Source organism: Oncorhynchus masou, chromosome 29 (genome assembly GCF_036934945.1).
Source record: "Oncorhynchus masou masou isolate Uvic2021 chromosome 29, UVic_Omas_1.1, whole genome shotgun sequence".
NCBI lineage: Eukaryota > Metazoa > Chordata > Actinopteri > Salmoniformes > Salmonidae > Oncorhynchus > Oncorhynchus masou.
The window spans coordinates 81,030,363-81,051,479 of record NC_088240.1 but is presented as its reverse complement, the minus strand read 5'-3'; the positions used below and the strand labels follow the sequence as shown (position 1 = coordinate 81,051,479).

Here is a 21,117-nt window from a genome sequence, read left to right as displayed (position 1 = left end):
TTTATTTTTTTGAGCAGTGTATATTCAGCGTATGTGTATTGGCAGGTGAATGTATGTGTGTGTGTGGGTCCTCTCCTCACACTACCTACTGACAGTGATAGTAATACCTGCTGACTTCCTGTCTTCCCTCGCTCCTCCTCTCCCACGCTCCCTCTCTCGCTCCATCCCTAGAGAAGGCTCTGCCGTTGGAGAGTTGAAATCTGTTGCATCTTTCTCTGCCATCCTTCCTAACACATTCTCCACCCCCCCCCTCGTCCACCGGCACAGGTCTACTGTTTTCACCATCTCTGGGGGCTGGTGTGTGTGTTTTCCTGATCTCTCAGGGGAGGTAGGAAAGTAGCTTGTGATACTACAGAGAGGCATTTCTAAACTACTGGGGGAGAGATGATACAATATTACTGTAGCAGGTTACAACTAATATCATGTTAAAAGCATTCAGTAAAATACATGAGTAGCTACAACATTCATACCATAGGTCTCAACAACCTGACTACAGTACACAACCATACGTCTCAACAACCTGACTACGGTACACAACCATACGTCTCAACAACCTGACTACGGTACACAACCATACGTCTCAACAACCTGACTACGGTACACAACCATACGTCTCAACAACCTGACTACGGTACACAACCACACGTCTCAACAACCTCCTGACTACGGTACACAACCACACGTCTCAACAACCTCCTGACTACGGTACACAACCACACGTCTCAACAACCTCCTGACTACGGTACACAACCACACGTCTCAACAACCTCCTGACTACGGTACACAACCACACGTCTCAACAACCTCCTGACTACGGTACACAACCACACGTCTCAACAACCTCCTGACTACGGTACACAACCACACGTCTCAACAACCTCCTGACTACGGTACACAACCACACGTCTCAACAACCTCCTGACTACGGTACACAACCACACGTCTCAACAACCTCCTGACTACGGTACACAACCACACGTCTCAACAACCTCCTGACTACGGTACACAACCACACGTCTCAACAACCTCCTGACTACGGTACACAACCACACGTCTCAACAACCTCCTGACTACGGTACACAACCACACGTCTCAACAACCTCCTGACTACGGTACACAACCACACGTCTCAACAACCTCCTGACTACGGTACACAACCACACGTCTCAACAACCTCCTGACTACGGTACACAACCACACGTCTCAACAACCTCCTGACTACGGTACACAACCACACGTCTCAACAACCTCCTGACTACAGTACACAACCATACGTCTCAACAACCTCCTGACTACAGTACACAACCACACGTCTCAACAACCTGACTACAGTACACAACCACACGTCTCAACAACCTCCTGACTACAGTACACAACCATACGTCTCAACAACCTGACTACAGTACACAACCACACGTCTCAACAACCTCCTGACTACAGTACACAACCATACGTCTCAACAACCTGACTACAGTACACAACCATACGTCTCAACAACCTGACGACAGTACACAACCATACGTCTCAACAACCTGACTACAGTACACAACCACACGTCTCAACAACCTCCTGACTACAGTACACAACCATACGTCTCAACAACCTGACTACAGTACACAACCATACGTCTCAACAACCTGACGACAGTACACAACCATACGTCTCAACAACCTGACGACAGTACACAACCATACGTCTCAACAACCTCCTGACGACAGTACACAACCATACGTCTCAACAACCTCCTGACTACAGTACACAACAATACGTCTCAACAACCTCCTGACTACAGTACACAACCATACGTCTCAACAACCTGACTACAGTACACAACCACACGTCTCAACAACCTCCTGACTACAGTACACAACCACACGTCTCAACAACCTGACTACAGTACACAACCATACGTCTCAACAACCTGACTACAGTACACAACCATACGTCTCAACAACCTGACTACAGTACACAACCATACGTCTCAACAACCTGACGACAGTACACAACCATACGTCTCAACAACCTCCTGACGACAGTACACAACCATACGTCTCAACAACCTCCTGAATACAGTACACAACCATACGTCTCAACAACCTGACTACAGTACACAACCACACGTCTCAACAACCTGACTACAGTACATAAACAATATGCAGACCTAAGTATAGACACTCAGACAAAAACAGAATTTCAGTACACATCCACCCACACACACATCCACCCACAGCAGTCAGACTATTGACCCCTTACTGCATATTGTGTAGAAGTTGAGGAGAAAGAGTGTTGTGGAGCGGTGCTTTGTGCAAGGAGCTTTATTACACCATAAACCAGTATGAAGTGTGCTGCACCCTGCCTCTCCACTGACCTACACTCTACTGTACAGAGTAACACTAGTCCACCCTGCCTCTCCACTGACCTACACTCTACTGTAGAGTAACACACTAGTCCACCCTGCCTCTCCACTGACCTACACTCTACTGTACAGAGTAACACAGTAGTCCACCCTGCCTCTCCACTGACCTACACTCTACTGTACAGAGTAACACACTAGTCAACCCTGCCTCTCCACTGACCTACACTCTACTGTACAGAGTAACACAGTAGTCCACCCTGCCTCTCCACTGACCTACACTCTACTGTACAGAGTAACAGTAGTCCACCCAGCCTCTCCCCTGACCTACACTCTACTGTACAGAGTAACACACTAGTCTCTGCTGCTAAAGCCACTTTCTTCCACTCTAAATTCCAAGCATCTGCCTCTAACCCTAGGAAGCTCTTTGCCACCTTCTCCTCCCTCCTGAATCCTCCTCCCCCCCCCCCTCTCTGCAGATGACTTCGTCAACCATTTTGAAAAGAAGGTCGACGACATCCGATCCTCGTTTGCTAAGTCAAACGACACCGCTGGTTCTGCTCACACTGCCCTACCCTGTGCACTGACCTCTTTCTCCCCTCTCTCTCCAGATGAAATCTCGCTTCTTGTGACGGCCGGCCGCCCAACAACCTGCCCGCTTGACCCTATCCCCTCCTCTCTTCTCCAGACCATTTCCGGAGACCTTCTCCCTTACCTCACCTCGCTCATCAACTCATCCCTGACCGCTGGCTACGTCCCTTCCGTCTTCAAGAGAGCGAGAGTCGCACCCCTTCTGAAAAAACCTACACTCGATCCCTCCGATGTCAACAACTACAGACAAGTATCCCTTCTTTCTTTTCTCTCCAAAACTCTTGAACGTGCCGTCCTTGGCCAGCTCTCCCGCTATCTCTCTCAGAATGACCTTCTTGATCCAAATCAGTCAGGTTTCAAGACTAGTCATTCAACTGAGACTGCTCTTCTCTGTATCACGGAGGCGCTCCGCACTGCTAAAGCTAACTCTCTCTCCTCTGCTCTCATCCTTCTAGACCTATCGGCTGCCTTCGACACTGTGAACCATCAGATCCTCCTCTCCACCCTCTCCGAGTTGGGCATCTCCGGCGCGGCCCACGCTTGGATTGCGTCCTACCTGACAGGTCGCTCCTACCAGGTGGCGTGGCGAGAATCTGTCTCCTCGCCACGCGCTCTCACCACTGGTGTCCCCCAGGGCTCTGTTCTAGGCCCTCTCCTATTCTCGCTATACACCAAGTCACTTGGCTCTGTCATAACCTCACATGGTATCTCCTATCATTGCTATGCAGACGACACACAATTAATCTTCTCCTTTCCCCCTTCTGATGACCAGGTGGCGAATCGCATCTCTGCATGTCTGGCAGACATATCAGTGTGGATGACGGATCACCACCTCAAGCTGAACCTCGGCAAGACGGAGCTGCTCTTCCTCCCGGGGAAGGACTGCCCGTTCCATGATCTCGCCATCACGGTTGACAACTCCATTGTTTCCTCCTCCCAGAGCGCTAAGAACCTTGGCGTGATCCTGGACAACACCCTGTCGTTCTCAACTAACATCCTGTAGGTTCATGCTCTACAACATCCGCAGAGTACGACCCTGCCTCACACAGGAAGCGGCGCAGGTCCTAATCCAGGCACTTGTCATCTCCCGTCTGGATTACTGCAACTCGCTGTTGGCTGGGCTCCCTGCCTGTGCCATCAAACCCCTACAACTCATCCAGAACGCCGCAGCCCGTCTGGTGTTCAACCTTCCCAAGTTCTCTCACGTCACCCCGCTCCTCCGCTCTCTCCACTGGCTTCCAGTTGAAGCTCGCATCCGCTACAAGACCATGGTGCTTGCCTACGGAGCTGTGAGGGGAACGGCACCGCAGTACCTCCAGGCTCTGATCAGGCCCTACACCCAAACAAGGGCACTGCGTTCATCCACCTCTGGCCTGCTCGTCTCCCTACCACTGAGGAAGTACAGTTCCCGCTCAGCCCAGTCAAAACTGTTCGCTGCTCTGGCCCCCCAATGGTGGAACAAACTCCCTCACGACGCTAGGACAGCGGAGTCAATCACCACCTTCCGGAGACACCTGAAACCCCACCTCTTCAAGGAATACCTAGGATAGGATAAGTAATCCTTCTCACCCCCCCTCCCCCTTAATGATTTAGATGCACTATTGTAAAGTGGCTGTTCCACTGGATGTCAGAAGGTGAATTCACCAATTTGTAAGTCGCTCTGGATAAGAGCGTCTGCTAAATGACTTAAATGTAAAATGTAAATGTAGTCCACCCTGCCTCTCCACTGACCTACACTCTACTGTACAGAGTAACACAGTAGTCCACCCTGCCTCTCCATTGACCTACACTACTGTACAGAGTAACACACTAGTCCACCCTGCCTCTCCACTGACCTACACTCTACTGTACAGAGTAACACACAAGTCCACCCTGCCTCTCCACTGACCTACACTCTACTGTACAGAGTAACACAGTAGTCCACCCTGCCTCTCCACTGACCTACACTCTACTGTACAGAGTAACACACTAGTCCACCCTGCCTCTCCACTGACCTACACTCTACTGTACAGAGTAACACACTAGTCCACCCTGCCTCTCCACTGACCTACACTCTACTGTACAGAGTAACACAGTAGTACACAGGGGACAAGCCAAGTACCTGGATAGATAAAACCCACAATCTAGAAGCAGACAGACAGGTTGTCATCCCAATAAAGATCACAGGCAATTCACTTTCATATGTTTTCCAGCTCCAATGTCACAGTTGGTTTGAATGTATATATTGAATGTACTTCTGTCCATTGCAGGTTGATGGAGACAGTATGGTTTGAGATGGAGTGATACTACAGACCTGCATGTGGATGGAAAGGTTGTTCTATAGCCGTCATTGAGCTTGGTTTATGACGTGGGAGGGGTTTTCAATATTACTTACATGAAACATGAATGAATGTGAAAGCAACATCTGGGTACTCATGTAGTGTGTGCTACCCATATACACCAATAAACTGCAATACATGATGTGAATTCCACAGTAATCTTCATATGACATCTTGGAAAAAGGTCAGAACACCAAAACATTTAATAAAACAGGGAAACTTTGCAAGCAAACAGTACAGAAATATGTTCCTCTTTCTAAATAAATTCTATAGACTACTCCAACGCACCTGCATGTCAGTGGACTTGTATTAGAGAAGCATATAGAAGGTTAATATATCAATCATACCGACACATTTTGCTGAGGATTTGTCCAAACAAAGTGTAATCTGGTCAGAGCAAAAAAGAATTTCATGCATATTTAATTTAATTTTTTAAATTTTACCTTTATTTAACCAGGCAAGTCAGTTAAGAACAAATTCTTATTTTCAATGACGGCCTGTTCAGGGGCAGAACGACAGATTTGTACCTTGTCAGCTCGGGGGTTTGAACTCGCAACCTTCAGGTTACTAGTCCAACGCTCTAACCACTAGGCTACCCTGCCGCCCCAGATAATACTGATAAAACAATCTCTGTAGTCATAACAACCATCACCATTGACGATCATATGAGCTATGCCAATTTGCTCATGAGAAAGGAAAATGGCAATTCCAAGCTCAAGAGATATTCCACAACTTCGATTTACCTGACAACTTGGGACCAAACACACTAACAGCTGTCATGTGAAACACAGGATGTGTCAAATGCCTTGTAGGCTCCTGTACTGTTCTATAATCTAGGTTCCTCTGCTTCTCCCTGTACCTCATCCTCCTCGGTCAATACTAATTCAAGTTTTCTATAGCAGGGAATTCCCTGGCTGCCTCTTGGCAAGGCTTCAGATACGAGTGTGTGTGTGTGTGTGTGTGTGATGAAGCAGAACACAGTGGTAAGGCAGAGGGAGTTGAAACAGTGTTAACCATTTAAGTCATTTCTATATATTTCAGCTGAGACAAACAGAATCTTTTGAAAACTTCCAACATTCATATTCCATTATATGCAGGACCATTTTGGAGTTCCAGATTTGATGATAGAGTGAAAACTCTGTAATATACGGTTCTACAAAACAATGCAATTTCTTAAAGATTGCTTTGTTGATGTTTAACGCACACAAGATGATTCCCACACACTGCTGCTGGTCTGCGTCATCCTGAGCCTCCAAGTCACATGGCAGCCATTTTGTGCCGAACAGAAGCCGTGTGTGTGTCCCATGCCGACAGACCCGCTATCCAAACTTCATCTGTCCCTGGACAACAGTCGTTTCAGGACACTAAGACATTCACTCTACAGTCAATATTAGATGCACTAAATAAAATCAATAATGATTATCCACAGAGAGAAATGGCGAGATATGGAAAGAGGTCTGGGGCCGGTTTGGGTCCATATGTAGTCCAGTGATAAGGCAAGGAGTCAGTGATTATATCCATCATTTAAATTGGTATCGATATTTCCTAAATACCTTGACCAGAGGTATTCTAGCCGCTCTGTAAATGCACTCAGCACCATGACTATCTGAGAGGCTGATACAGACAGAGTGCAAGGCCTCTCTCTCACCTTCTCCACCCAAAATAACTAATTTACAACAGTGTGTGTGTGTGTTTATCCACCTCAATTGCTTGCTGCAGGTTTATATTTTCTGTTTGGCAGCTCGTTTACCTAAGATTTCATTCACAGGGGTAATACAGCCGTCTCTAGCCGGCTGGCTCCTCACAGTACTGTGGATCACACACACACACCCCTCGACAGTGCTCCAATTCAACATAGAAATTCACATTTGAATGGATTTGTTAGAATGATTTACAAATTGAGGCCAGGTAGGGTAATGTTTACAGACAGGCAGACATGGCAGTCACAGTACAATACAAGTCTTTGGTCTACACCCTCCCTCCAAAAACACATCCTCTGACACTTTGTCATACCTAAATTAACTACAAGTTTAAACAAAACGACCCATTTATATTATACTCTGTCATAGAACAGTTAGGCTGCTTTCCTTATCACTGTCTGAGACCTGGGGTTGGTCCTCCCAGTTAGGCTGCTTTCCTTATCACTGTCTGAGACCTGGGGTTGGTCCTCCCAGTTAGGCCTTTCCTTATCACTGTCTGAGACCTGGGGTTGGTCCTCTCAGTTAGGCCTTTCCTTATCACTGTCTGAGACCTGGGGTTGGTCCTCCCAGTTAGGCCTTTCCTTATTACTGTCTGAGACCTGGGGTTGGTCCTCCCAGTTAGGCTGCTTTCCTTATCACTGTCTGAGACCTGGGGTTGGTCCTCCCAGTTAGGCTGCTTTACTTATCACTGTCTGAGACCTGGGGTTGGTCCTCCCAGTTAGGCTGCTTTCCTTATCACTGTCTGAGACCTGGGGTTGGTCCTCCCAGTTAGGCTGCTTTCCTTATCACTGTCTGAGACCTGGGGTTGGTCCTCCCCGTTAGGCCTTTCCTTATCACTGTCTGAGACCTGGGGTTGGTCCTCCCAGTTAGGCTGCTTTCCTTATCACTGTCTGAGACCTGGGGTTGGTCCTCCCAGTTAGGCTGCTTTACTTATCACTGTCTGAGACCTGGGGTTGGTCCTCCCAGTTAGGCTGCTTTCTTATCACTGTCTGAGACCTGGGGTTGGTCCTCCCAGTTAGGCTGCTTTACTTATCACTGTCTGAGACCTGGGGTTGGTCCTCCCAGTTAGGCCTTTCCTTATCACTGTCTGAGACCTGGGGTTGGTCCTCCCAGTTAGGCCTTTCCTTATCACTGTCTGAGACCTGGGGTTGGTGCTCCCAGTTAGGCCTTTCCTTATCACTGTCTGAGACCTGGGGTTGGTCCTCCCAGTTAGGCTGCTTTCCTTATCACTGTCTGAGACCTGGGGTTGGTCCTCCCAGTTAGGCTGCTTTACTTATCACTGTCTGAGACCTGGGGTTGGTCCTCCCAGTTAGGCTGCTTTACTTATCACTGTCTGAGACCTGGGGTTGGCCCTCCCAGTTAGGCCTTTCCTTATCACTGTCTGAGACCTGGGGTTGGTCCTCCCAGTTAGGCCTTTCCTTATCACTGTCTGAGACCTGGGGTTGGTGCTCCCAGTTAGGCCTTTCCTTATCACTGTCTGAGACCTGGGGTTGGTCCTCCCAGTTAGGCCTTTCCTTATCACTGTCTGAGACCTGGGGTTGGTGCTCCCAGTTAGGCCTTTCCTTATCACTGTCTGAGACCTGGGGTTGGTCCTCCCAGTTAGGCCTTTCCTTATCACTGTCTGAGACCTGGGGTTGGTCCTCCCAGTTAGGCCTTTCCTTATCACTGTCTGAGACCTGGGGTTGGTGCTCCCAGTTAGGCCTTTCCTTATCACTGTCTGAGACCTGGGGTTGGTGCTCCCAGTTAGGCTGCTTTCCTTATCACTGTCTGAGACCTGGGGTTGGTCCTCCCAGTTAGGCTGCTTTACTTATCACTGTCTGAGACCTGGGGTTGGTCCTCCCAGTTAGGCTGCTTTACTTATCACTGTCTGAGACCTGGGGTTGGTCCTCCCAGTTAGGCTGCTTTCCTTATCACTGTCTGAGACCTGGGGTTGGTCCTCCCCGTTAGGCCTTTCCTTATCACTGTCTGAGACCTGGGGTTGGTCCTCCCAGTTAGGCTGCTTTCCTTATCACTGTCTGAGACCTGGGGTTGGTCCTCCCAGTTAGGCTGCTTTACTTATCACTGTCTGAGACCTGGGGTTGGTCCTCCCAGTTAGGCTGCTTTACTTATCACTGTCTGAGACCTGGGGTTGGTCCTCCCAGTTAGGCTGCTTTACTTATCACTGTCTGAGACCTGGGGTTGGTCCTCCCAGTTAGGCCTTTCCTTATCACTGTCTGAGACCTGGGGTTGGTCCTCCCAGTTAGGCCTTTCCTTATCACTGTCTGAGACCTGGGGTTGGTCCTCCCAGTTAGGCCTTTCCTTATCACTGTCTGAGACCTGGGGTTGGTGCTCCCAGTTAGGCTGCTTTCCTTATCACTGTCTGAGACCTGGGGTTGGTCCTCCCAGTTAGGCTGCTTTACTTATCACTGTCTGAGACCTGGGGTTGGTCCTCCCAGTTAGGCTGCTTTCCTTATCACTGTCTGAGACCTGGGGTTGGTCCTCCAAGTTAGGCTGCTTTCCTTATCACTGTCTGAGACCTGGGGTTGGTCCTCCCAGTTAGGCTGCTTTCCTTATCACTGTCTGAGACCTGGGGTTGGTCCTCCCAGTTAGGCCTTTCCTTATCACTGTCTGAGACCTGGGGTTGGTCCTCCCAGTTAGGCTGCTTTCCTTGTCACTGTCTGAGACCTGGGGTTGGTCCTCCCCGTTAGGCCTTTCCTTATCACTGTCTGAGACCTGGGGTTGGTCCTCCCAGTTAGGCTGCTTTCCTTATCACTGTCTGAGACCTGGGGTTGGTCCTCCCAGTTAGGCTGCTTTCCTTATCACTGTCTGAGACCTGGGGTTGGTCCTCCCAGTTAGGCTGCTTTACTTATCACTGTCTGAGACCTGGGGTTGGTCCTCCCAGTTAGGCTGCTTTCCTTATCACTGTCTGAGACCTGGGGTTGGTCCTCCCAGTTAGGCTGCTTTACTTATCACTGTCTGAGACCTGGGGTTGGTCCTCCCAGTTAGGCTGCTTTCCTTATCACTGTCTGAGACCTGGGGTTGGTCCTCCCAGTTAGGCCTTTCCTTATCACTGTCTGAGACCTGGGGTTGGTCCTCCCAGTTAGGCTGCTTTCCTTATTACTGTCTGAGACCTGGGGTTGGTCCTCCCAGTTAGGCTGCTTTCCTTATCACTGTCTGAGACCTGGGGTTGGTGCTCCCCGTTAGGCCTTTCCTTAACACTGTCTGAGACCTGGGGTTGGTCCTCCCAGTTAGGCTGCTTTACTTATCACTGTCTGAGACCTGGGGTTGGTCCTCCCAGTTAGGCCTTTCCTTATCACTGTCTGAGACCTGGGGTTGGTCCTCCCCGTTAGGCCTTTCCTTATCACTGTCTGAGACCTGGGGTTGGTCCTCCCAGTTAGGCTGCTTTACTTATCACTGTCTGAGACCTGGGGTTGGTCCTCCCAGTTAGGCCTTTCCTTATCACTGTCTGAGACCTGGGGTTGGTCCTCCCCGTTAGGCCTTTCCTTATCACTGTCTGAGACCTGGGGTTGGTCCTCCCAGTTAGGCTGCTTTACTTATCACTGTCAGACCTGGGGTTGGTCCTCCCAGTTAGGCCTTTCCTTATCACTGTCTGAGACCTGGGGTTGGTCCTCCCAGTTAGGCCTTTCCTTATCACTGTCTGAGGCCTGGGGTTGGTCCTCCCAGTTAGGCCTTTCCTTATCACTGTCTGAGACCTGGGGTTGGTGCTCCCAGTTAGGCTGCTTTCCTTATCACTGTCTGAGACCTGGGGTTGGTCCTCCCAGTTAGGCCTTTCCTTATCACTGTCTGAGACCTGGGGTTGGTGCTCCCAGTTAGGCCTTTCCTTATCACTGTCTGAGACCTGGGGTTGGTCCTCCCAGTTAGGCCTTTCCTTATTACTGTCTGAGACCTGGGGTTGGTGCTCCCAGTTAGGCCTTTCCTTATAACTGTCTGAGACCTGGGGTTGGTCCTCCCAGTTAGGCCTTTCCTTATCACTGTCTGAGACCTGGGGTTGGTCTTCCCAGTTAGGCCTTTCATTATCACTGTCTGAGACCTGGGGTTGGTCCTCCCAGTTAGGCCTTTCCTTATCACTGTCTGAGACCTGGGGTTGGTCCTCCCAGTTAGGCCTTTCCTTATCACTGTCTGAGACCTGGGGTTGGTCCTCCCAGTTAGGCCTTTCCTTATCACTGTCTGAGACCTGGGGTTGGTCCTCCCAGTTAGGCTGCTTTCCTTGTCACTGTCTGAGACCTGGGGTTGGTCCTCCCCGTTAGGCTGCTTTACTTATCACTGTCTGAGACCTGGGGTTGGTCTTCCCAGTTAGGCTGCTTTCCTTATCACTGTCTGAGACCTGGGGTTGGTCCTCCCAGTTAGGCCTTTCCTTATCACTGTCTGAGACCTGGGGTTGGTGCTCCCAGTTAGGCTGCTTTCCTTATCACTGTCTGAGACCTGGGGTTGGTCCTCCCCGTTAGGCCTTTCCTTATCACTGTCTGAGACCTGGGGTTGGTCCTCCCAGTTAGGCCTTTCCTTATCACTGTGAGACCTGGGGTTGGTCCTCCCAGTTAGGCCTTTCCTTATCACTGTCTGAGACCTGGGGTTGGTCCTCCCAGTTAGGCCTTTCCTTATTACTGTCTGAGACCTGGGGTTGGTCCTCCCAGTTAGGCCTTTCCTTATCACTGTCTGAGACCTGGGGTTGGTCCTCCCAGTTAGGCCTTTCCTTATTACTGTCTGAGACCTGGGGTTGGTCCTCCCAGTTAGGCCTTTCCTTATTACTGTCTGAGACCTGGGGTTGGTCCTCCCAGTTAGGCTGCTTTACTTATCACTGTCTGAGACCTGGGGTTGGTCCTCCCAGTTAGGCCTTTCCTTATCACTGTCTGAGACCTGGGGTTGGTCCTCTCAGTTAGGCCTTTCCTTATCACTGTCTGAGACCTGGGGTTGGTCTTCCCAGTTAGGCCTTTCATTATCAGATCTCAGTAGGAGGAATTCACATGCAGGGAGAAAGGTCCTTGCTTGTTGAAAAACAAACAATTTTGTCTGCCATGTGCTACAGTATCTCACTACTTTATTGGAAAAGTAAAAGCTAGAAAATAACCCTTTATGAAATGTCTCTGTTTTAGGAGCGTGTCCTGTTTTGAAAGCTTCAAGGAGAGACTTCCTGTGATGGAGTCCTGTGACTGAGTGTTGGTCTTTCCAGTAACGGGTTGTATCTCAGCCCTGCTCTGGTGACGGAAACACACACAACCCTGAACACATGCACCCAAGAAACAAGTTCACAGACTAGGACACACACCCTGACAGAGGCATTGTTCTACTGAAATTAACTTTAGTGCAGCACAATGGGCCGAAACATTGATTCAGCCTGCGACAAACGACTGGAATTACTGCAACACATTGTTTTGTACACAACGACAGAGTCAGACTGCCTCCTGGTACAAACACAAACACACAACATAAAGCACAATGTTTACTACGTCAGGCAAGACAACGCATGAGCATCATCAACACAGATAGGAGAGGGAGATGATGGGATGGTGTTAGCAGGACAGGGAATAGAGTGGTAATTACCACACTTTAGTCTTGTTGATTATAGTTCACAGCTTCTTCATGTTAATCATTTACCAGGGGAGGACTGAGATTAACACTGAGCTAGGCACACAGCGGACGGGCACACACACACACAGGAGAGAGAGGAAAGAGAAACGCACAGGAATATGAGAGAGAAACAAGTCTACTGGTGCAATCATAACTCCCCTGATTAGGCCCAATTACATAGACTCTGTCAGCTTTCCATTCAGTGTCTACAGTACAGTACATGAACCCAGGTACATGATGAATATTACAGACTGTCAGCTTTCCATTCAGTGTCTACAGTACAGTACAGTACATGAAGCCAGGTACATTATAAATATTACAGACACTCAGCTTTCCATTCAGTGTCTACAGTACAGTACATGAACCCAGGTACATTATAAATATTACAGACACTCAGCTTTCCATTCAGTGTCTACAGTACAGTACATGAAGCCAGGTACATTATAAATATTACAGACACTCAGCTTTCCATTCAGTGTCTACAGTACAGTACATGAACCCAGGTACATGATGAATATTACAGACACTCAGCTTTCCATTCAGTGTCTACAGTACATGAAGCCAGGTACATTATAAATATTACAGACACTCAGCTTTCCATTCAGTGTCTACAGTACAGTACATGAAGCCAGGTACATTATAAATATTACAGACACTCAGCTTTCCATTCAGTGTCTACAGTACAGTACATGAAGCCAGGTACATTATAAATATTACAGACACTCAGCTTTCCATTCAGTGTCTACAGTACAGTACATGAGGCCAGGTACATTATAAATATTACAGACACTCAGCTTTCCATTCAGTGTCTACAGTACAGTACATGAAGCCAGGTACATTATAAATATTACAGACACTCAGCTTTCCATTCAGTGTCTACAGTACAGTACATGAAGCCAGGTACATTATAAATATTACAGACACTCAGCTTTCCATTCAGTGTCTACAGTACAGTACATGAACCCAGATGAATATTACACAGAGGAGCTGTAAAAGAATCAAATGCATTTTAAATAAGAAACAAACATAAATACTAATGTAATACCTTCTACTGCAGAGAGAGACAGGTGAGCTGGTACTCCTTACATATACAGTAAGTGTCCAAACTTGTTGAGGGAAAATAATGCTGCAACAACAGGAAATGTGAAGTATAATTAAATGGACATCTTCATAGGAGGTTGATACATTTTTCATAAGGGAAGGGAAAATCAAGTCTGAAATTTCAAACCACAAATACACTACTAGTTTTAAATGTAAGCTGTCGCCCCTGGAGGACAGAGGGGGGGGGGGGGTGTAAAGGAGGAGGACTGAAGGGTGTTAGCGTGTGTAAAGGAGGAGAGGGTGAGCGAACCGAGAACAGGGGATAAAGGAGCAGATACTCCATATCGCTGTCTCTATTTGGTGTATGAAAACCAAAATGGCAGAACCAAGCATGTGGCAGAACGAGTAGAGGCCAGGCCTATGTACAGACATGCATGGTCACCTACGTGGTAAACTAGTTTGGAGCCACAGATTTTTCAAGGTAAACCAAACCCCATGAGTGGAGTCTAAATCCACAGCAGAGAACGAGCCCCAGCCTGCTACACACTGGGACAGAACGCTGCATACTATACTGTAGCTACGCACTCACCACTAAATTAACTTCGGTTTTTAACTGTTGTTTTATTTCACCTTTATTTAAACCAGGAAGTACCACAGAGATCGAGAATGTGGATCCCTGGTCAATGAGACAGCTCCTGCAGAAAACAACAAAACAAATCTACATTTCTAACTCTCCTGCTGTAAATCTTTGATTTAGACTAGAGCCAGATACACTTCAATAACTTTAATCACTTTTTTAATAACGTTCAATTACTAAGCAATTACTCTTATTGCATATAAATGTGTGTAATGCTTAAAATGACACGTTTATAATTATTAATAAATGACTATTCACATTTATTAACAAGACATACTATGTATATCAGTTTATTAATACATATTCATGAACGTTTTATAAAGTGCAGTACATGAGTCTGCTAGCTAATTGTGCAGCAGTAATACATTACAGCAGCCAGGCTATAGTCTTTGTTCCAGCCATTTTAACTAGATGGCTGACTTTATAAACCCCTGTTCACACATCACTGCTTCTACTTCATTAAAACTATAAATCTGGATTTCTATGGGAAAAGGTGACAAGCCAGGGTCCTAAATCATCTATATTAACAGCAGCCTACTTACTGTGTGTTGTGACTGTAGGAGCCTGGTGTTAATGTTAAATGTCAGCTGTCGCCCCTCTCGGTCCTCCACTAACCCTCACTGCAGTAGGAGGACACCACTAGACACTGATATCGGGTCAGTTTTGTTGTTCAGCCTTAATGGTTAAGGATCGGGTTCGGGGAGGGTGAGCTGATCCTAGATATGTGGTTAAGAGAGCACTGTGGTGTGGTATATTGCAGAGACAGAGGTAGATCGAGGCAGTGGTCGCTTGGCCAGGTTTATGGGCCTTGGGACGGACTATAGCTTCTCAACAGCAGCTCAGGGAAAATGGCTGAACCTAAACTAATCACACAGCCAATATCCTGATCTGGACAGAGAGAGGAGAGGGCAGGGGAGAGAAGGAGGAGGGAGAAGAGGTGCAGGAGAGTGGGCATGAGAGCAACAACACACACACTCTGGCCCCTGGGGACCCTGTCCTGGGTGCAGTATCACAGACACACTGATGGGTTTCTGATTGGGTGGTGGTGCAGCAGAAAGTCTTTTCCTTGCCACAGAGTGTGACCCTTCCAGCTTCCCCTGAGAGAGAGAGCGGTGCAGCGGTGTTTCCCAACAATTTTAGGTGGTTCACAATTCCAGGGCTCCGTTCCAAATAGTTATAAAACTCTTCATTCCTTGAGGAATTTATATTTAATTGGTGAAAACAGTCATCCAATCACATACATGCAGGTCAGATTTCCTCCAGGAAGGGAGGAAGTATGCATTTTAGAACATTTGGAAGTGCCATCCACGTCAAAATATTTAGGTTAGGTTTAAGGGATACTTTGGGATTTTGGCAATGAGGCCTAGGTTTGGGCGGTATCCAGATTTTCATATCGTCATTGCGTCCTTCTCTCATCCAGGGATTTACGCTATTACCGGCTAAGTACACAAGGGGGCGCCACAAAGGGGAAAAAAGCCCATTGGGCGTCTATTACCAGAATACTGACAAAATTAGCACAAGTAATAGCTAATTTCCATGGAAGCTGTTAGCTAAATATATGCAAAGACAGGCATTCCAGCTCATCAGGATATACATATATTGGTAAGCGCTAACAAATATAATTGTTGGTGAGTTTGGACATTTACAAGCGAATGATGCCCCGTCTCCTCCTCAATTCAGCCACTTACTTAGATAACTAGCAAGTTCAACTTAGGGGTTGTGTTTTCTGCGTTTTTCACCACAACAACAAAAAGATAAAACGCATAAAATAATATCTTGCAGAATTTTATGAACGCAGATCTAAAATTATTCTTATTCTAATTTCTGGTCAGCATCAGTTGCACTCCTCCACTCGGATGAGAATTCACAAACAGGCCTTCTATCAGCAGACAGCACTCAGACTTAGCTGTTTTCTCCGGTAGCCTACTTTCTGGTAAAATGCAAGATTAACTTTAAGCAAAACATTAGCAAATATTGCTACATTCTTTCGATGATAAACATTAGAAATGAGATGGCCATGAATCGTAAAAAAATAAATTAAATAAAAAACTTGTTTTTTCATTGTAAGCTAATTTCCTTGTGCGGCTGCCAGCCGAGTCGCGTTGCACTCCTGACAAATGTGTTGCACTCCTGACAAATGTGTTGCACTCCTGACAAATGTGTTGCACTCCTGACAAATGTGTTGCACTCCTGACAAATGTGTTGCACTCCTGACAAATGTGTTGCACTCCTGACAAATGTGTTGCACCAATACGTATTTTGCGAAGGAAAACAATACTTGCACACCCCTGATCACTCTTTTGAAGCAGAAAAACACTTGACTTTCAATACAAAACACAACGCCTGTCAATAGACAGCTGGATACACCTGCTCCCACTTTCTCCTGTTGTGCTGTTAACAAACACCTGACTGCCTCAACTGTTCTGGGGAACTACGGTAACCTTTATAATGGGAAATAATGAAGAACGGTGAAATTAAGAAAGCGATCTGCTTTATCTCCTAACATATTGCACATGTTGACTGCAGGTATTTACTTCAATTAGCTACAAATATTAAAATGTATTGAAAAACTATTTCCAAATACCCCAGTACATGGTATACCGCCCAAACCTAATGAGGCCCTTCATCTACTTCCCCAGAGTCAGATGAACTCCTGGATACCATTCTTATATCTCCACGTGCAGTTTGAATGAAGTTGCTAACTAGCGTTAATTTCAGCATTGGCTCGTGAAACTACCTCCAACCTCCTTAATACTGGAGGCAGATACATTATAAATTGTACAAATTCTGAAGTATCCCTTTCAGGCCAATCAGATCAGTGATTGATGAACACAGCCCTGTATGTTGCTGGGGCCCCTACCTACCTGTCTGGCCGGACAGTCAGTTAGTAAGATATAGGAAACCCAGAGGTGGTGCAGCTTCCACAGCTCTAGTCTTCAATTAGCTGCTTGGTAACACCTGGATCTGAAGGTGAACCTCTCTCTGCCTGACTACTGACCCAAATCAACTCATTACACACACACACACTATACAAAACCACACAGCACGCTCCCATTACCAAATAAACACTTACATATGGCGGTGGTTTGGAGTCAAACACACCTGTCAGCAGAATAGTTCAGTATCTAGGACCCTGTTTGAATGCTTCCTACATATAAATCACTACCACAACATGGCTAGACAAGTGAACGCAAGGATTTCCACTACAGAACTAACACAGTCATGTCAGAGCAGTGATCATTACCTCAATGAAGGAAGGAGGGAAGAATACATCTAAAGTATTAATTCAAACTAGGTCTATTGCTTTGCCTCTTTAAAAAGAAAAAGTGCTGCACACTCTCGGAGCTCAGATGCAGTCATTTATTACCAATGTTTCAACAGCCAAGCTGTCTTCACCAGGGTATGGTGAAGACTAGTGGTGGGTTATGCATTAGTAAAGGACTGGGTAATGTGGGTGTGTTGGAGAAGCTGTCAGCACAACTTGACTCATGCATGTTGACCTGCATGGGCAGCCATCACCGTTTGAAAGGTTAGTTCTTGCATAACCGTGCTGGTGAGCATGTCAATACAGGTAAAAGCAGGGTTGGATGTGTAACATGAATGTAGGAAGGAGAAGTCCTGACTCCTGTTATAGTTAGACCTATCACACAGTTCAGTTAGGACACCACAGGGTTGGATGTGTAACATGAATGTAGGAAGGAGAAGTCCTGACTCCTGTTATAGTTAGACCTATCACACAGTTCAGTTAGGACACCACAGGGTTGGATGTGTAACATGAATGTAGGAAGGAGAAGTCCTGACTCCTGTTATAGTTAGACCTATCACACAGTTCAGTTAGGACACCACAGGGTTGGATGTGTAACATGAATGTAGGAAGGAGAAGTCCTGACTCCTGTTATAGTTAGACCTATCACACAGTTCAGTTAGGACACCACAGGGTTGGATGTGTAACATGAATGTAGGAAGGAGAAGTCCTGACTCCTGTTATAGTTAGACCTATCACACAGTTCAGTTAGGACACCACAGGGTTGGATGTGTAACATGAATGTAGGAAGGAGAAGTCCTGACTCCTGTTATAGTTAGACCTATCACACAGTTCAGTTAGGACACCACAGGGTTGGATGTGTAACATGAATGTAGGAAGGAGAAGTTCTGACTCCTGTTATAGTTAGACCTATCACACAGTTCAGTTAGGACACCACAGGGTTGGATGTGTAACATGAATGTAGGAAGGAGAAGTCCTGACTCCTGTTATAGTTAGACCTATCACACAGTTCAGTTAGGACACCACAGGGTTGGATGTGTAACATGAATGTAGGAAGGAGAAGTCCTGACTCCTGTTATAGTTAGACCTATCACACAGTTCAGTTAGGACACCACAGGGTTGGATGTGTAACATGAATGTAGGAAGGAGAAGTCCTGACTCCTGTTATAGTTAGACCTATCACACAGTTCAGTTAGGACACCACAGGGTTGGATGTTTAACATGAATGTAGGAAGGAGAAGTCCTGACTCCTGTTATAGTTAGACCTATCACACAGTTCAGTTAGGACACCACAGGGTTGGATGTTTAACATGAATGTAGGAAGGAGAAGTCCTGACTCCTGTTATAGTTAGACCTATCACACAGTTCAGTTAGGACACCACAGGGTTGGATGTGTAACATGAATGTAGGAAGGAGAAGTCCTGACTCCTGTTATAGTTAGACCTATCACACAGTTCAGTTAGGACACCACAGGGTTGGATGTGTAACATGAATGTAGGAAGGAGAAGTCCTGACTCCTGTTATAGTTAGACCTATCACACAGTTCAGTTAGGACACCACAGGGTTGGATGTGTAACATGAATGTAGGAAGGAGAAGTCCTGACTCCTGTTATAGTTAGACCTATCACACAGTTCAGTTAGGACACCACAGGGTTGGATGTTTAACATGAATGTAGGAAGGAGAAGTCCTGACTCCTGTTATAGTTAGACCTATCACACAGTTCAGTTAGGACACCACAGGGTTGGATGTGTAACATGAATGTAGGAAGGAGAAGTCCTGACTCCTGTTATAGTTAGACCTATCACACAGTTCAGTTAGGACACCACAGGGTTGGATGTTTAACATGAATGTAGGAAGGAGAAGTCCTGACTCCTGTTATAGTTAGACCTATCACACAGTTCAGTTAGGACACCACAGGGTTGGATGTGTAACATGAATGTAGGAAGGAGAAGTCCTGACTCCTGTTATAGTTAGACCTATCACACAGTTCAGTTAGGACACCACAGGGTTGGATGTGTAACATGAATGTAGGAAGGAGAAGTCCTGACTCCTGTTATAGTTAGACCTATCACACAGTTCAGTTAGGACACCACAGGGTTGGATGTGTAACATGAATGTAGGAAGGAGAAGTCCTGACTCCTGTTATAGTTAGACCTATCACACAGTTCAGTTAGGGCACCACAGGGTTGGAGGTTGAACGTTGCCCAATCTCAATGTGCTACCAGTTCACTCAAAGTGGACTAATATGCATAAACACCATGGTGTTGTCCTGTCTGTGCAGCAGGCTAATGCAAAAGGACGTGGGCTACTCATGCAGAAACGTGAGATAATGGGAGAGTGAAGCTCATGGACTTGTTCCAAATGAGCAATGCATAAACTCTACCAAATGAACAATCCCTAAACTATTCTATCCAGCTTCAGAGCAGCGGGGAGGATTCCCTGGTTGTTCTAGAAACACTTAGCTCACCTAGTGTTGGTGGAGTTCCAGTAGACGACGTGTCTCTTGGCCGACGCTGCGCACGCGATGTTGAGCAGGAAAACGGTAGTTCTCCAAACCGTGACAGCTCCCGGACTCCAACCGCACGTCATCACTGTTAGCGGGCGAGGCAGGCGATCCACGGAAAGACAGCACGAGGGGACCGGGGTGGGAGTGGTTGGTTGAAATAATTCGGTGACAGGTAGACTAGTGGCCACGATTAACGCAGAGTAGAATCACCTTTATTGACGCAATATTCCCGTTCAAACGTTCTCAAACTAATTCACCAAAATACCATCCTTTCGGGGTACATCCTATGTGGAAACCGTTGTTGCATGGTGAATAAAGTCAAAGTCCTCAAAAGCTGAACACAAGAAAGCCAGATAGTTTGGTAAAGTTGCTGCCTGTTACTGAAAATGATAGCCTCCTTTATTCTGCTGCAGCACAACTTATTTCATTGTCAAAAATACACGTTTAAAAGTACACTAACTTACCGAGTATATTCCTAAAGTTAACTTGCAAGTTGTTGATAATCACCTGCTGAACTATGAGTATGCTCAGTTCAAATAGCAGCGTTTTCCAAATTAGAGTTGAAATCAGTTGATAGGTGTCAGTCGGTCCTGTCTGGAGCGCTGTGATTTGGGTTGGGAGGAGCACCGGCGAGAGGGCCATGGGCGAAGGAGGACCCAGGAAACTTTCAACCAATCAGTGGAACGCATGGGCGGTGTCAACATTCCATAGTTTTTTAGAGGTGTGAGGTGCGCCGACTTGACTTAGCTGAGGGTGTGGTGCATCAAATAAGTCTTGCTCTCCTTGTCTTCCCTTAAGAGTCTGGACAGCAGAAGGCAAAGAAAGTGCAAAATGATATGAAAGTACAGGAATAGACCTCTGCCATCTGGCATTCCTGTCAAAAGACTTAAGTTGGGTCTTACCCCAGACACCCATGTCTGGTCTAGAGCATGAAGTCATGAGCTCTGCTGGTTGGCTACTGCTTAGCAACCTAGCGGTGCCAAAAACACTGTGCCCCTATCCACAAAGTATCTCAGAGGAGAAGTACTGATCTAGGATCTGTCCATGTAAATAAAAGTAAAAACTGATCTTAGATAAGCACTCCTACTCTGAGATGCTTTGTGGATATGGGCTCAGGTCTTCCCTAGAAATAGCATGTAA

General features: G+C 46.7%; 1 protein-coding gene across 1 annotated transcript in view; it reads right to left on the bottom strand.

Moving 5' to 3' along the window:
• The window catches only part of LOC135520724 (ephrin-A4-like), a 171,055-nt gene extending 150,488 nt beyond the window's left edge, over positions 1–20,567 (bottom strand). Inside the window, exon 1 of the mRNA XM_064946486.1 lies at positions 19,939–20,567. Within this exon, the coding sequence (XP_064802558.1) occupies positions 19,939–20,060 (122 nt within the window). The 5' untranslated portion in view covers positions 20,061–20,567. The remainder of the gene's footprint in view (positions 1–19,938) is intronic.
• Positions 20,568–21,117: the final 550 nt, after the last annotated feature.